Genomic DNA, 18,420 nt, shown 5'->3' on the forward strand with positions numbered 1-18,420 from the left:
TAGCACCAACCAGAGACACCGCTTAGAAACATAGGCAAGGGTTTGACAGTCCTGCCACGGCACACGATCCTCCCTCCCCGTCCGCCATGGATGCATTGAGCCACTTAAATCTCCATTCAGCTCAGCGGGATCGTACTGGGTATGAGGGGGCCATAAAATTATAGAACCATAGAATTCCTACAGTGCAGAAAGGGGCCATCCAACCCACCGAGTCTGCACCAACCCTCTGACCAAGCATCCCACCCAGGTCATCTCCTCTGCCCTATCTCCATAACCCTGCACATTTACCATAGCCGATCCACCTAACCTGCACCTCTTTGGAAACCAAAGAGCAATTTAGCATGGTCAATCCCGCTAACTGCACATCTGTGGACACTAAGATATTATTTAGCATGGCCAAATCACATAATCTACACATCTTTGGACAGCAAGGGGCAACTTAGTACGGCCAATCCACTTAATACATTTGAACTGCGGAAGGAAAGTAGAGCACCTAAAGGAAACCCATGCAGACATAGGGAGAATGTGCAAACGCCACAGGGGCAGTCCCCCCATGGATGAAATTGAACGTGGGTCCCTGGCGCTGTGAGGCAGCAGTGCTAACCACTGTTCCACACTGCATCTTGGTCACAAGGAATTTCAGGCGCAGAATGAGATGACTAGCCTGGCTGAAAAAGAAGGATCCTGCCTCATCCCACTCTCCATGTCTTAGTCAGGAATTCTACAGGTTCCAGCACTTCAAGTGTCTACCTAACGTTGGGGTTTCTTGGCTCTTCCCACCGACAGGATGTTCTGCCGAAGTTACCCCCTCCACTGTGGGTTCCCTGGTGGCTGGACGGATGAGGCATTCAACTTTACATTCACTTTGATGGGACCAGAAGATCCTGCTGGTGGCCAATGGTGAGCTGACTCTGCTGCGGAAAACCCACCATCATTGGCAGAGTGGGGGGGGGTGGAAACTCCGGCCTATGTGTTTTTTTTTAACAATGAGTTGCAGACATCCTCTGGGCAAAAAAAAAAGTCATTCTCCACAACCGTTCTCCAATTCTACTTTAAACATATATTCTCTATTCCTGAACTTCTGTGTCCAGGGAAATCTCTGTGGCAGCTGTGGTTTGGTAAGATGATGATTTGCATTCGGGTAGCCAATTATCAACCTGGTGTGGCTCACAAGTCACACTCTGGAATCTCAGTCTCAGTATCATTTACTGCAGCGGGAGACAGTGGGGCTGAGAAGGAGAATGTGTCATTGGTACATCTTTTCTCTGCACCCTATTCTGGGCCGGCTCAGCTTGACATTTCCTACTCATCTCTTTCAACACCCTTCCAAACAGTCAGTCTCCAAAGGTCCCAGTCACCAGGGTCTGTCTCCCAGTAATCAGTGTCAATGTTGGCTGTATGTAACTGTAATCCAGACCCTGCCTATCAGCTCTGATACCGCGTGTTGCAGTTTCATTTACACCAGAGACGCCAGCTTATCTTTCGGTAAGGCTTCTCGGCCTTTCACCAATTTAGAAATCCAGAGTACATAAACCCAGCATGGTTTACAGCATGTCGTAACTCCCAGCTTCTTTTCACATCAAAGACCCTAAAATTATCACAAGTTTGGGGATTGGTGAAGAGAAGAGATGTACTGGCCGGAATTTTCCAGCTCTCTGTCACAGCGTGTTTTCCAGCCATTGGTTACCGGTGAGATCTTTTGGTCTGCCGATGTCTTGGGTGTTTTCCATCCTGCCACCAGGGACCTCCACACAATGGGAAGGGGGGGTGCTTGCCTTCAATGAGGCCAGAGGATCCTGCTGATGGGAAGGGCTGGAAGATTCCAGAAAGCTGCACAGTCGAGTTTTCTCTCCACATTCTCTGATTTGATTTGACTTATTATTGTCATATATATATTAGCACACAGCAAAAAGTATTGTTCCTTGCACGCTATACAGATAAAGCATACCGTTCTTAGAGAAGGAACGGAGAGAGTACAGAATGTCGTGTTGCAGTTATAGCTAGGGTGTAGAGAAAGGTCAACTTAATGCAAGGTAGGTCCATTCAAAAGTCTGATGGCAGCAGGGAAGAAGCTGCTGTTGAGTCGGTTGGTACGTGACCTCAGACTTTTGTATCGTTTCCCCAGCGGAAGAAGGTGGAAGAGAGAATGTCCGGGGTGCGTGGGGTCCTTAATTGTGCTGGCTGCTTTGCCGAGGCAGCGGGAAGTGTAGACTGAGTCAATGGGTGGGAGGCTGGTTTGCATGATGGATTGGGCTACATTCACGACTTTTTGTTTATTGTGCTCTTGGACAGAGCAGGAGCCATACCAAGCTGTGATACAACACAGCTTCCTATGGTGCATCTGTAAAAGTTGGTGAGAGTCGTAGTGGACATGCAGAGTCTGAGTGTGTGGTTTTCACCATCATGCTGACTGAGTGGAGACTAACGAGGCCAGCTCCACAGAGATCAGGACATCATCTTAAAAGCATGCCCTGAACTGCATTGGAAAGAAACTCCTCAACCCCTCCAACTCATGGACAAGAGGATCCCCTACACAGGCACCCAGGCCAGCCCCCCCCATCACAAGCACCTGGGCAAACCACCCCCCCCCTCCTAAATACAAGCACTGGGGCTACTGCCCCACTACAAAAACTGGGGCCACACTCCCAAGCCCCCATCCTCCACAATCACTGAGACCACCCTACCCCCTCAAAATCCAGATCCCCAGTCTCAACGACCAATCCCCCACAAACATCAGGACCATACCCTCCCCTCAAACAAAAGGGGAACCCCCCCAATGTGTCTCCTTAGATGCCGTGTCCCTGGCATAGCCCTTGGCATTGCCACCATGCCAACATGCCGGGGGGTGTGTTTGGGAGGCAGGGGGCTATACTTACTGATATATACTGATAGAAGTCTACAAGATTATGAGTGGCATGGACAGAGTGGATAGTCAGAAGCTTTTTCCCAGAGTGGAAGAGTAAATTACTAGGGGGCACAGGTTTAAGGTGTCAGGGGCAAGGTTTAAAGGCAAGCTTTTTACACAGAGCGAGGTGGATGCCTGGAATGCCTGCCAGGGGAGGTAGTGGAGGCAGATACGATAGTGACTTTTAAGGGGCGTCGACAAATACATGAATAGGATGGGGTTGGAGGGATATGGTCCCCGGAAGGGTAGGGGGTCCTTCTTTGGGGTAACCATCTCCCTGCCGTGCCAGCATTCCTGCTGGGGGCAATGGGGTTGGCTGGCCAATCAGATAGCTGCTTCTGAGTCTATGATTTCCTTACGAGTGAAGGGTGGAGATCCCCCCCGGGTGGAGAAACCCCCCGGGTGGAGAAACCCCCTGGGTGGAGATCCCTCCTGGGTGGAGATCCCCCCCCGGGTGGAGAAACCCCCTGGGTGGAGAAACCCTCTGGGTGGAGATCCCCCCCGGGTGGAGAAACCCTCTGGGTGGAGAAACCCTCTGGGTGGAGATCCCTCCTGGGTGGAGAAACCCTCTGGGTGGAGATCCCCCCTGGGTGGAGATCCCCTCGGGTGGAGATCCCCCCTGGGTGGAGATCCCTCCTGGGTGGAGATCCCCCCCGGGTGGAGATCCCCCCTGGGTGGAGATCCCTCCTGGGTGGAGATCCCCCCCGGGTGGAGATCCCCCCCGGGTGGAGATCCCTTCAGGTGGAGATCCCCTCGGGTGGAGATCCCCTCCAGATGGAGATCCCTCCTGGGTGGAGATCCCCCCTGGGTGGAGATCCCTCCAGGTGGAGATCCCCTCGGGTGGAGATCCCCCCGGGTGGAGATCCCCCTGGGTGGAGATCCCCCGGGTGGAGATCCCCCCTGGATGGAGATCCCCCCTGGATGGAGATCCCCCCGGGTGGAGATCCCCCGGGTGGAGATCCCCCGGGTGGAGATCCCTCCTGGGTGGAGATCCCCCTGGGTGGAGATCCCCCGGGTGGAGATCCCCCGGGTGGAGATCCCTCCTGGGTGGAGATCCCCCTGGGTGGAGATCCCTCCAGATGGAGATCCCTCCTGGGTGGAGATCCCCCTGGGTGGTGATCCCTCCAGATGGAGATCCCCCCTGGGTGGAGATCCCTCCTGGGTGGAGGTCCCTCCTGGGTGGAGGTCCCTCCTGGGTGGAGATCCCCCCCCGGGTGGAGATCCCTCCAGATGGAGATCCCCCCTGGGTGGAGATCCCTCCTGGGTGGAGATCCCTCCTGGGTGGAGATCCCCCCCGGTGGAGATCCCTCCAGATGGAGATCCCCCCTGGGTGGAGATCCCTCCAGGTGGAGATCCCTCCTGGGTGGAGATCCCTCCTGCGTGGAGACCCCCCCTGTGTGGAGATCCCCTCCGGATGGAGATCCCCTGGGTGGAGATCCTTCCAGGTGGAGATCCCTCCTGGGTGGAGATCCCCCCCAGTGAAGCTTGTTATGCCTGTGGGTCAGGCTGGCATTGAGCGGGTCAGTTTCTGGCTAACTTTGCCCAGGGGGTAGGGAATAGTGAGTAGTCTGCCCTCCTGTAAAATGCAGTCCATGATTTTGAATCAGCTGATATTCTCCATAGAATCCATACAGTCCAGAAGGAGGCCATTCAGCCCATCAAATCTGTAGCATCTCTCCAAAAGAGCATTTTACCCAGACCCACCATTTTCATCCTATCCCTGTAAATTTGTGCATTTACCATGGCCAATCCACCTAACCTACACATCTTTTAGACACTAAGGGGCAATTTATCATGGCCAATCCACGTAACCTGCACATCTTTGGAGTGTGGGAGGAAACTGTAGAATGCAGAAGAAGCCCACACAGACAGGGGAAGAATGTGCAAACTCCACACAGACAGTGACCCAGGTCCTTGGCACTGTGAGGCACCAGTGCTAACCACTGTGCCACCCTACTGCCCTCACCAGAAACCTCATATTGCATCTACTGCATGCTGTTGCTTCAGTGAGAGTTAATACCATGTGGGTTCAAGGGATCTTCACCTTATAGACTTCATTAGCAATAGCTTAAGGCATTCTGATTTTTGATTGCAAAATGGTCCTGATGTATTCGTGTGTGAGTGGATTCAATCTCTGCTCGTGCACACATGAATTAATTTTGTATTTACATACGAGTTGATTCACTTCATGCTTACGCACAAATTCAGGTCTTGTACGGATCCGTGGGAATTTATTGCAGAAGCAGTCACCAGTCTCAGGAGTAAAGGTCCCTGAAGAAAGTGCCATTGGTGGAATTCTGTCTCTTGGGTCCGCTCTGATAGAACCTTATTGATCAAAGTATCTCTCATGTTCACTTTTGGGAATGGTATTTATTCTCCTTCATTAACCACACATTTATTTGAATATTATATACACAAAATCTTATATTCCGCAGCACTTTCTAACCGAAAGCTACAGTAAACAATCAGAAATGAAGAAATAGAATTGGCAGTGGGGCTTTCCAAGACAGCTGCGCAGGTAAGTCCTTCTAGGCAGCTGACACCTGAAAGCAACCACTCCCACTTCTGCAGGTACTGGGAGGGTTAACTCAGGTAATGCATTTGTCATACCTGGGATTGAGAGTTTAAGTTTTAAGTTTATTTATTAGAGTCACAAATAGGCTTACATTAACACTGCAATGAAGTTACTGTGAAAATCCCCTAGTTGCCACACTCCGGCACCTGTTCGGGTACACTGAGGGAGAATTTAGCATGGCCAATGCACCAACCCAGCACATCTTTCACACTGTGGAAGGAAGCCGGAGCACCTGGAGGAAACCCATGCAGACACGGGGAGAATGTGCAGACTGCACAGACAGTGACCCAAGCCGGGAATCGAACCCGGGTCCCTGGTGCTGTAAGGCATGTTGTGCCATGGAGGGCACGGTTTCATTCATGAATTTATTCTGGAGTTGGAATGATATTTTGTGTTTGATGGATGTTTGGCGAGGAACAGCTCCTCAGGGTGTATGTAACTATTGTTGATGGCCACACACAGTTAGAAATCCTACACTGCAAAAGGAGGCCATTCGGCCCATCGAGCCCGCACTGTCAGCAATCCCACTCAGGCCTTTCCCATAACTCCGTATATATGCTCTGCTAAGCCTTCTGACACTTAGGGGCAATTTAGCATGGCCAATCCACCTAACTTGCACATGTTTGGACAGTGTGAGGAAACCGGCGCCCCTGGAGAAAACCCACACAGACACAAGGAGAATGTGCAAATTCTGCACAGACAATGACCCGGGATCGTGATTGAACCTGGGTCCCTGGCGTTGTGAGGCAGCAGTGCTAACCACTGTGCCACTATGCTGTCTAGGCGACAGAAAACTGACAACCTAGGTAGAAGTTTATGGCCTCGCTCGTCCCAAACCTAAAAATCCTGCCCGAGGTCAACAGACTTTTCCGTGGTCCGCCCCTTGCTCACTCTGATTTTCATGGTGGGTGGTAAAATTCCAGCCCTTGTTTTACACCAGAATTAAACTGGGTAAGATGTACAACAGGATACTGATTTATTCTCACCCTTATCTTTATGGCCTATTGTAAAAGTTATTATTGCCTAATTTTACAGGTGAATACGCACAGAACATAATGGGTGGAATTTTACTGCCCCGCCTGCCACAGAATCGGAGCGGGCAAGGGGCAGACAATGGAAATGCCTGTTGAAGTCGGGCAGGTTTTTACGGTTCGGGATGAGCGAGACTATAAAATTCTGCAATAAAATTTGCAATTCGGGTATAAGCTATGAACAGGGCCACTTTTATATTCCCCACCACTGTCTGCATCAAGCACTTCCAAACAGCTATAGCATGATTGTATGTTAAATCAGGTTCATTACGGTCAGTCACAGCCACAGAATATCACCTATTATTGCACGACTGAAATATCTTCCATTTCCCATATCCATATGACCTCCACGCAACCGTAGCCATAAGCAAGGATTCTCCAGCCTCACCCGCAGCTGTGATTCTCCAGTCCTGCTGCAGCGAACAGAGATTTGGCTGAGCGTCAGATTCTCCATTCTTGTTGGCAGTGGGGCATGTGAGACCCAAGAAATATTTTTTCAATTGTATATGAAAACTTCTGTTGTGTTTTACTTAAAAAACAGGAAAATTAATAGATAGATGGTCCATCTGTACAGCATTTCAAAAATCTTAATGCTATTCATTCGTAATTAACCACTAGTTGTACATGTCCTGATAAACCTGCACTGACCATGTCGATATCAATAGCTCTTCACTGTAAAAGCCATCATGCTACAGGGTTCTGGTGTTTGACATCTACCCTCCCACATTGTACCAACAAAATAAAGTTAGCAATGAAACAAAATTACCCCAAAATTTCCCGCAGTATGCATACTAAATAGCAATATATGGGGTCAATTTCAAGACTGCAGTCTCATCATGGGGAGATGGGGGTGGTCATCTTGGAAATGATTGCAAGCCACCTGGGCCAGAATCTCCGACCTCGCCCACAGCTGGGATTCTCCAGTCCCGCTGCACTGAACAGAGGTTTGGCTGAGCGGCAGACTCTGCATTCTCGCTGGCAGTGGAGGCTGGGGTGTGAACGGCTGAAGAACTCCAGCCAATGTCTGAGCCGGTGCCTGAACATGGAAGTGATTCACAGACTTAAAGCTACTTCACTGAGCACGGACAACTCTTCAAGTGCCATGTGTATGGCCGCGTTTGACTTGCTTATTGAATCATGCCACACAAGATAAATATCAGATTGGCTTCACTGTACAATATATAGTTACCTCAAACCATTTTTTCCCAGTGTGACTATACTCAGAACCTCATGGTTAAAGACACCTGCAGTTAAAATAGCTTTCCAGCTTTACTGTAAGGTATTAAAAGCTTTCTGTTCAATATATATATATATAAACACCTAGTAAATTACATCTTCAGTGGCACCCAGAGTTGAGATGTTTTTATCATTGCGGTTGTGCTTTCAAATCTTGGGACTGATTATCACTCAAATCAGTTTAAAGCTAAACTTTAAACTTTAATCTTTAAATTGTAATCTATTTTACCATCTTTTGTGCAATGACTGTATTATCAGTTTTTTTGGCTGAGAGGTAGGATAATTGCTTCTCTATAAACATAGAAACAGAGAAAGTAGAAGCAGGAGAAGGCCATTCGGCTCTTCGAGCCTGCTCCGCCGTTCATTATGATCACGGCTGATCATCAGATTCAATATCCTGATCCCACCTTCCCTCCCACATCCTTTGCTCCCCTTTGTTCTAAGTGCTATAACCAACTGCTTCTTGAAAACATACAATGGGAGGGGGGAAGTTGGGGGGGGGGGAGCGGGATTTTCCCATCCCGCCTGCCACAGGAATCTTAGCGGGCAGGGGCGGACTGTGCAAAGGTCCGGTGACCTTGTGCGGGATTTTCCGATTTTGGGCAGAGCACGGTCGAAAAGTCCCCTCCACAATGTTGTGGCCTCAACTGCTTTCTGCGGCAGAGAATTCCACAGGTTCACTGCTCACTGGGCAAAGCAATTTCTCCTCATCTCTGCCCTCAGGCTATGTCCCGTATCCTTAGATTGTGACCCTTGGTTCTGGATTACCCCCATTTGGGGGAACATCCTTCCTGCAAACACCCTGTCTAGTCTGGGTTGGAGGGATTTATGATCTACTCTTGCTCCTATTTTCTTGTGATCTTATGTTTTCATTCATTGAGCTGTTTACTCCGAGGAACTGTGTTACTGACTGTGTTAAGAGTCTACAGGACACTTAGCTGCATTCTGTAAATTACCCAGATAGCTAAAAGGAATGTCTATGCTACATATCGTCAATTCCAATTTAACATTAATTTTGTATTCTACAATTACAACAGATACAGGCAACATCATTGTCTGAAAATCCTTCGCCAATGCAAAATTAAAAGTTAATTATTTTTTGACTTTTTTTCCCCTACAATAAGCACACAACAGCCGTGTAAACAAAAAAACAACAGTGGCCCTTCATCCGGCTAAGTTTACAATTTAATGGCCATTTTAATAAGTCCGCCTGACTTCATATAAAGGCCAGGGGCTGCTGGCATCTTCCTTTGCCCAAGAGGAGGCATCGAGCATTGAGGTGGATGGTATGTCAGAAGACTCTTCGGACGAGAGGTGGACGACCTTGGCAGCCAGTTCCGAGGGTACAGTCATGAACGGGGTACACCCGTAGGCCGAGGCAGCTTGGTAGCTGGAGGCAAAGTGCATCTCCTCCAGCGGGTGAAGAGGATACGGCTGCGGTCCCTGGCTTGGTATGCTGCTGTTCCGGCTGGTGTGCCTGTACTGAGACGAAGTGGTGGAGTCAGGACCCGGCAGAGAGTGGCTGCTGTCATGCGAAGCTGGACAATTAGCCACGCTCGCCTGCATCTGCTGAAGGGAATCACAAATGGCATCGCCCTGGTTCGCACTGTCTGGAACACTGTCCCATGAATCTCTCTATATTTGAGAGCAAGAAACAAAAGTAGACTTTAACACATAACTCACAGCAAAATGAGCTACAGCCAACTTTATAAATGCTGTGAAACTAAGTGATTAAGATTGGGAAATAAATATTCCAGTGTACACTGTAACAATACTTGGAATCATTGAATCATAGATCCATACAGCACAAAATGCCTCCCTTATACTTTTTAAAAGCCTTTCTTTGCCTTCTCATTGTATCCTGAACATCTCTGGTCACCCACGGTTCTCTGGGCTTGTTATTCCTAGAGGGAACATGCTGGGCTTACACCCTCTCCATTTCCTTTTGAATGCCCCCCCCCAACCCCCACTGCTCATCTGAAAGTTTTCCCACGGGTTGCTGCTCCCAGTCTACCTTAGACAGATCCCGTCTTATTTTACTAAAATCCACTCTCCACAATCCAAAACCTTTTTTTTTGCAACTTGTCTATTTCCTTGTTCATAACAAGTTTAAATTGTACCATGTTGTGATCGCTATCACTAAAATGCGCCCCCCACCACCACCACCACAACTATCTATCTGACTTCATTCCCCAGAATCAGGTCCAGCACAGCTCCCTCCCTTGTTGGATCCTCCACATATTGATACTGTATCTATAAGAAATGTATTTTAATCGAGCTACTCTGCAGGATGTTTTGAGCAATCCTGGTCATTTTGTCGAAGACGTCCTGTCCACTGGCATCCTATTTGTTGCTGCAGCAGCATAATTGCTTCTAATGGCTAGAGTGTTGGTTTTAATCTGAACTAATGCTGTTCTGCTGTTTTCCCCTGAAATTTTGCAGAGTGGGGCTTCATTGGGATGATATGTAACAGGGAAGCTGGACTTTTCACAGAATATTCAAGGGTAGAAGTTACTTTGAGCTGAGAGAGACAGCAATGCTTTTCCCCCTCTGAAGTTGGAGCTTCTGCTATCTAATGGTTGCTGTTTTAGATGCTGCTTTTGTGATAAAAGAGAGCAGTCTCTCTCTTTGCCCCTCTTTGAAAACTGGGAGCTGCCAGAGACCAAGTTTACTTCTGTGAAGTTTTGCTGTTTTGAGGATATATCCTTCTCTGAAAACTGCTATTGGGATCTCTGTCCAGAAATGTTAAAAAACTGGAAATCTGGCATCACATGAGCATACTTGTTTATGTGCTAATTCTGAAGAAGGATATATGCCTGTGGGATATTGTACTTTGTTGGAACAACAGAGATAGCTAGCTATGAAGAGTTATACTGTGTCATGTTTAAGTTGTGTAATTTGTAAAAGTAATGCTAATTTGTTTTGTTACATGCTAACTGTGTTCTTAAATAAACTTTGATAAAAGCTTCCTAGTGGGTCACTTGAACTATACATGGAGTGAAAAGACTTTGTGCTCACACTAATGCCAAATCAAATGTAAAATCTAGGGACTAGGCTAACTCCACAAAACACCTTGGAGTTTCTGGCCTAGGTCTTAACAACAGAATAGTTTAGAAAGACAACCAAAATGGCAAAGGAGGATGAGTAGCCCTGATAGTAAAGGATTACATGAGGACACCATTGAGAAAGGATCTGGCCTCAGAAGATCATGAAGTAGAATAGGTATGGTTGGAAATTAGAAATAACAAGAGTCATAAAACACTGGTGGGTGTAATTTGTAGGTCTCTTAACACTAGTTATACCATTGAACAGAGAATTAAACAAAAAATTATTGGATCTTGTAACAAAGGAAATGTGATAATTGTGGAGGACTTTAATCTTCATATAAACCGGGCCAATCAAATTGGCAAAAATGGTCTGGCAGGTGAGTTTGAAGAATATTTAAGTAACAGTTTCTTGGAGCAAGCATTCTGTAACCAACTAAGGATAAAGCTATTCTTTGTGCAATAAGGCAAGTTCAATTAGTAATGTCAGAGTAAAAGATCCATTTGGAAGTAGTAATCATAATACTGCTGAATTCCAAGTTAAGTTTGAAAGTGACATACTCCAAGAAACCTAAAGATATGAAGGGAGGATTGACACAGTTCAATTGGGTAAATAAGCGAAAAGATATGGAGGTAATTGAGCAAAGGAAGACATTTTAAGAAACAATTCAAAATATTCAACAAAAATCATTCCATTGACAAACAAAAACTTAGCAAGAAAGACCCATTTGCGGCTCACTCAGGAAGTTATGTTATCATATTAAAATAATCTGATTGTTAATAAACAGGGGCTCACAACATTGCAAAAAAAAATCAGCATTTGAGGATTGGGAATGTTTTAGAAATCAGCAGAGGGCCACCAAAACGTTGATAAAAAGGGAAAAAAAAATAGAACATGTTGGTAAACTAGCCAGAAATACAAAAGCAGATCGTAAGAACTTTTATAATTTTATAAAAAGGAAAAGAAGAGCTCAAGTAAATGCTGGTTCCTTAGAAGCAGAAAAAATATCAAAAGGAATGAGAAAGTGGCAAAGGCATTCAACAACTTTATAATGGTGGTACAGTGGTTAGCACTGCTGCCCCTCTGTGCCAGGGACCCGGGTTCAATTCCAGTCTTGAGTAACTGTCTGTGTGGAGTTTGCACATTCTCCCCATGTCCGTGTGGGTTTCCTGCGGGTGCTCTGGTTTCCTCTCAGAAGTCCAAAGATGTGCAGGTTAGGTTGATGGGCCATTACCCCTTAGAATCAGGGAGACTAGCAGGATAAGTATGTGGGTTTATGGGCGCTGGGTGGGATTGTTGTCAGTGCAGGCTCAATGAGCTGAATGGCTTCTTTCTGTACGATTTAGCTTCTGGCTTCAGTAGTGACTATGCACCAATAGCTAGCCACCTGATAACTGAAGGCAGGATGAGCAAGATCATCTTGGCAAATAATAGTATTTTTTTTCAGGCAATTATTTGAATATCTCTGCTGGTGCTGTACTGTGAACAGGTGTGTAGCTCTCTGCACCTGTTGTGGACTCGTGGGTACACAGCGACCAAGATGTTACGCTGCATATACAAATTTGATCAACGCTGATTCATGCTGCCAAATATTTTAATGCTGGTAGCTGCGTAGATTATATTGAAAGAAGGACTGTGTCTCTATTGTATAACTTTTCCTGAGATTGTTAACTATTCTTCAGGCAGATCCGTCCTCACATTTACTACTCATGTCTCAAAAAACTTTTACAACCGTTCTTACTTTCGGCTACAAGCTAAATGAAGGAACTCAAGGTTGATTAAGTGGAGCCCATTGGAATGAATATTGGCGGTAAGGGGCTGGAGGAATCTGATGAGAGGAGGTGCATCAGGTTTCCAATATTTGGAAAACTGTGTTTTTTAAATTTATTTATTAGTGTCACAAGTAAGGCTGACATTAACACTGCTTTGAAGTTACTGTGAAATTCCCCCAGTTGCTACACTCCAGCGCCTGTTCGGGACAATGCGCCTGACCAGCATGTCTTTCAGGCTGTGGGAGGAAACCCATGCAGACACAGGGAGAATGTGCAAACTCGACACAGACAGTGACCAAAGCCAGGAATTGAACCCGGGTCCCCTAGTGCTGTGAGGTAGCAGTGCTCACTCCTGTGTCACTGTGCTGCCTCAGGGGGGGCTGAATGAAGGAATCCCAACCACTCATGATGAGAAGACAATGAAACTCATTAATGGGGATGGGAACCTTACAATTGTGTCCCATTCGCTATTTTAACAGCCTTCCTGAGTAGCCCTGACTCTGCAAATACTTTGCTTCATAATCTTCCTGTGACGCACCTTGGGATTACATTAAAGGGATGTTGAAAGTACAAATTGGTGCCGATAATCTTTATTGCTTTGCTGCTGGAATTCAGTAAGAAAACCTGAACAAATTCCTCGGGACTCAATTTTAAGTCTGTACAAGGAATGGGTTTTCTTAGGTTGAAACTTTGCTCTAGTTTCAGAAGTAGGGAGTCTACCAATTACACAAGGTACTCCTAATATGGCATTGTAGCTTCTGGTCCGAATTTCCCAACTAGGAGCTACTCAGTCCAAATATCATAGATCATAGACTCCCTGTAGTACAAAAATAAGCCATTCGGCCCATCATGGCTGCACCGACAACAACCCCATCCGGGCCCTATCCCCGTAACCCCATGTATTTACCCTGCTAATCCCCCTGACATTAAGGTCAATTTATCAGGGCCAGTCAACATAACCTGCATATCTTCGGACTATGGGTTGCATGGCCTCGGGTCACTGTCTGTGTGGAGTTTGCACATTCTCCCTGTGTCTGCGTGGGATTCCTCCGGGTGCTCCAGTTTCTACCCATATTCCAAGAATTTGCGGGTTAGGTTGATTGGCCGTGGTAAATTGCCCCTTAGTGTCAGGGAGACTAGCAGGGTACACACGTGGGGCTACAGAGATAGGGGCTGGGTGGGATTGTGGTCACTGCAGACTCGATGGGCCAGACAGCCACTATAGGGATTCTATGGATTCTGTGGGAGGAAACCAGAGCACCCAGAGGAAACCCATGCAGACACAGGGAGAATGTGCAAACTCCAATCAGGCAGTCACCCAAGGTTGGAATCGAATCCGGGTCCCTGGCACTGTGAGGAAACAGTGCTATCCATCACCGCCCCAAATGTCACTGTTCTAACTCAAAGCTTTTCAGCTTACTCCAAGCAAAGGTAAATAATTACATACCAGCAGAAAATGTGATGACTCGTTAGGAAAAGGAGGGATGAGAGGCGGGGGAGCCTGAGGTGTGAAAATGGAATTTGTTCCCGATGGGAATGGTGTGCGATAATCTCCAAACGGTTCTGTAAGATACGGATCAAACAGGGGTTGATACCCAGAGACCCCTGGTGAGTCACAGCCAAGGGACTTGCCACCCAGAGAAGATGAGTATACGTCTGCCATGTACTGCTTGGACGAATGGCAATGAGACAGCTCTGAGTCTGACAGGTATGGTCTTCTTACACCATAGTAACTAGGTATCACATGGGAACCTATCCAAAAAGAAAAAGAAGGTGTGTTATCACTCATTGAAGCTCAGCCCATGAAATTCACATTTATTAACCACCAGAAAACCTGCGTACAGGAATGACAGATTCCAGGAACCTGTGAGGGAGGGCATCACTGGATAATATGAATCATTAGCTAAGAGAATCAAAACACTCAATTCTTTCCAATAGGACTCAAATGCATATTTTAGCCATTTTAGGGAATTAAAGGGGATTTTCCGGTTGCGCTCACCTCAGGACCAAAACATCTCACCCGAGGTCAACAGACCTCTGCATGGTTTGATTCCCATGGCAGGCGAAAGGGGAAAATCCCACCCTCTGTTTAAATTGCACTAGTCAATAACTAAAAGCATAAAATAACTACTGTTCCTAGGTTCGGTGTGAGCATACACTGGGGTAAGTATTAGTCTTGATCTTTGATGATAATGAGAAGGTGTAGATGGCCCTGGGTGTAAATGTGCAGAGATCATTGAAGGCAGCAGGACAGGCGGAGGGAGTTAATAAAGCATATAGTATTCTGGGCTTTATTAATAAGGGTATCGAGTACAAGAGCGAGAAGGTTATGCTGAACTTATACAAGACACCAGTTAGACCTCAGCTAGAATACTGTTTTATGGTTCTGGCTGCCACGTTATGGGAAGGGTGTGAACATGTTGAGAGCAGAAGAAGTTTACAAGGATGGTTCCAAGGGATGAGATACTTCAGTTATGAGGATAGCTTGGAGATGTTGGGATGACCTCCTTGGAGAAAAGAAGGCTAAGGGGAGACTTGATCGAGATGTTCAAAATCATGAAAGGGCTGGACAGAGCAGACAGGGAGAAACTGTTCCTGCTCGTAAAAGGATCAAGAACCAGAGGGACACAGGCTTAAAGTGGTTTGCAAAAGAAGCAAATGCGATGTTCGATAAAAAAATCTCTTCACCCACTGAGTGGTTGGGATCTGGAACGCACTGCTTGAAAGTGTGATGGAGGCGGGCTCAATCGAGGCATTGAAGAGGATGATTATCTGAATAGAAAGAACGTGCAGGGGAGAAGAACGTGCAGGGGAGAAAGAACGTGCAGGGGAGAAGGCTGGGGGATGACTCAAAATCCTGATGCTCATTTGGAGAGCCGGTGCAGACGCGATGGGCCAAATGGCCTCTTCCTTCTGCACCATGACAATTCTGTGAATAATCAAACTAAAATGGTCACCACGCGGAGTCACCGACTGTGATTGAGTGTACCACTGGAGGTTATATCACATGACTTGCCCCCCCCCCGCTGCTCTCCCCGGCTCCATACATTACTCGACCAACAAATCCATTCCTCCTACTGCCTTCCTGCACCAACTGGAAAGCAAAAAGACTCACTGCCCATGATGCCTGACTGTTAGCCAAATGGCCCCTGTTTTCCCCCAGTTATTTTTCATATATGGTAAAGAGAAATGTTCAAGGAAACTGACGAGTTCCTTTTAATGTTCCTATTAATTTTCTCCAGGGCTGCTCAAGCTGTGTCCTGGAGACTCCAGGCCACTCCTGGAGGGTTAAAAATGTTATCATCAGGCCTCAGATGAGTAATTGGGGTTAGTTGTCAAGAACAAAGAAGAAAGAATATTACAGCACAGGAACAGGCCCTTTGGCCCTCCAAGCCTGTACTGACCATGCTGCCCAAATTAACTAAACCCCCCTACCCTTCCAGGGACCGTATCCCTCTATTCCCATCCCATTCACGCACTTGTCAAGACGCCCTTTAAAAGTCACTACTGTATCCACTTCCACTACTTCCCCCAGCAGAAAAGACTGATCATTTTCCCCAGTAGCTCACCCTAATCGGGAAGAATAATGCCAGGATTTGCCAGCCAAGACCCTGAGGTAAATCCTGAAAAGGGGACAGTTTGGGACTACTCCAGGATGGGTAGAGGATTGATTGGAATGCCTGAAAATTTGGCATTTCCACTACAACTCTCACCAACTTTCACAGATGCACCATAGAAAGCATTCTTTCTGGTTGTATCACAGCTTGGTATGGCTCCTGCTCTGCCCAAGACTGCAAAAAACTACAAAAAGGTTTGAATAAAGCCCAGTCCATAACGCAAACCAGCTTCCCATTCATTGACTCTTCCACACTTCCCACTGCCTCAGAGAAGCAGCCAGCATAATTAAGGACCCAATACACCCCGGACATTCTCTCTTCCACCTTCTTCCATCAGGAAAAAGATATAAAAGCCTGAGGTCATGTACCAACCGACTCAAGAACAGCTTCGTCTTGCTGTCATCAGACTTTTGAATGTTCCTACCTTATATTAAGTTGATCTTTCTCTACACCTCAGCAATGACTGTAACACTACATTCTGCACTCTCTCCTTTCCTTCTCTATGAACAGTAAGTAGTCTCACAACACCAGGTTAAAGTCCAATGGGTTTATTTGGTAGCACAAGCTTTCAGAGTGCTGCCCCTTCATCAGGTGAGCGCTCAGGACTTTAACCTGGTGTTGTGAGACTACTTACTGTGCCTATCCCAGTCCAAAGCCGGCAACTCCACGTCATCTCTGTGAACAGTATGCTTTGTCTGTGTAGCACACAAGAAACAATACTTTTCCTTGTATACTAATACATGTGACAATAATAGATCGAATCAAATGTGGATGCAGGAGGCCATTCTGCCTCTGTGCCATACTCACCCACCCAAATACTCCCTGTCCTCAAGCTTACCTTTCACTGGTGCCTGCAGATGCGGCTGATGAAGGAACACAATCCCTTCTCTCACTTTGGGATTTCATTTTGAAAAGGGGCTACTCAGCAAGCATTAGGGTCCTGCTTAATAGATTCATGTTAAAAACAAACAAAATTCTTCAAGGGTCAGACAGGTTCGATGCTGCCAGGCTCGAGAATTTAGGCCTAGGCGTCACGGTTTCAGGGTATAGGACCAGCCATTTAGGACTGAGATACAGTGAAAAATTTTCACTCAAAGGGATGCGAGTCTTTGGAATTCTGCACCCCCAGAAGCAGAGGGGCAGATGTGGTTGAGTCTGGCATCATGCTAGATGAGATGACATTAGTGAAGGATGATCACTATTGATGGAAAATGAGGACAAGGGAAACCCAGTGGGAGGGAGAGAAAGGGATGAGGGCAATAGAGTGGGAAATAGGACAGTAATGGTTGAGGGCCCCGTCAACCACATTGGGAGGGGAAATCCTTGATTCAGGGGGAAGGAAGACAAATTGGAAACCCTGTTGTGTAAGATGGTGTCATCAGAACAGATGTGATTGGGACAGAGAAACTGGAATGATAGACTGGAGTCCTTACAGGAAATGGGATATGAGGAAGTGTAGTTGAGGTTGCTGTGGCAGTTGGTTGTTTGTACTGAGTATTGGTAAACAGTCTACTTCCAAAAATAGAGACAGAGAAATCAATGAAGAAGAAGGGAAGTGTTGGAGGTGGACCATATAAACATGAGAAAAGGGTGGAAAATGGGAGCAAAATTGATGATTTTTTCCAGCAAATGGATTGTTCTGTTGCATTTTTCTCCCCAGGGGCACTCCACCCTTCCTCCATCTGGTAAAGCGTGTGGACAGAATCAGCTTAGGATATTTGCATAACTATCATGGCAAATGTACGGTTATTAAAACAGCACCAATTCAGTATCAAGATTATAGCTCTGCTCATTTTCCCAAATTGAATCCTGACCTACCAACATGAAGCATATAAGAATGTAAGACGATAGAAACTTACCTTCCCAAACAAAGCCCTGCTGATTTTTTAAAAATTGTTTTTCGATGCTGTTTCAGCATCAAGTCAGGTGTTTTTTTACTTAAAGAACTGAAGAATTTGTGTTACACTGGGGAGAGGAGTGTTTTCACAAATTATTCCAATACTTGCCAACCATTCCCAATGTGACAAATGGCACAAACATTCTGTGCAATGTGCTTGAAATGTGTTAAAAAAAATTCTTCATTAAAATAACTTAGTATTTTAAATGAATCTGTCCTTCTAGAGTTGGTTATAGTATTTGGCCTGTATGATCTTAAAGTCAAAGAAGCCAGTTGAGCTAGACTAGAGCAAACTTTCCTGTTCCTGCTACGATTCCCATAGCGGGTGAGGAGTGGACTATG

The 18,420-nt window shown here is 46.4% G+C and overlaps 1 protein-coding gene across 2 annotated transcripts in view; it reads right to left on the reverse strand.

Annotated features, from left to right (window-relative positions):
- Positions 1-5,268: 5,268 nt before the first annotated feature.
- Positions 5,269-18,420, reverse strand: part of LOC145359934 (POU domain class 2-associating factor 2-like) — a 72,348-nt gene continuing 59,196 nt past the window's right edge. For both annotated transcript variants that reach the window (XM_080214809.1, XM_080214808.1), the window contains exons 4-5: positions 14,012-14,316; positions 5,269-9,382 (exon numbers count right to left, since the gene is read on the reverse strand). In XM_080214809.1, the coding sequence (XP_080070935.1) occupies positions 8,945-9,382; positions 14,012-14,316 (743 nt within the window). In that variant the 3' untranslated portion in view covers positions 5,269-8,944. The remainder of the gene's footprint in view (positions 9,383-14,011; positions 14,317-18,420) is intronic.

The sequence above is a fragment of the Carcharhinus amblyrhynchos genome, chromosome 29 (genome assembly GCF_965287045.1).
Source record: "Carcharhinus amblyrhynchos chromosome 29, sCarAmb.v2.hapA, whole genome shotgun sequence".
Taxonomy (NCBI): domain Eukaryota; kingdom Metazoa; phylum Chordata; class Chondrichthyes; order Carcharhiniformes; family Carcharhinidae; genus Carcharhinus; species Carcharhinus amblyrhynchos.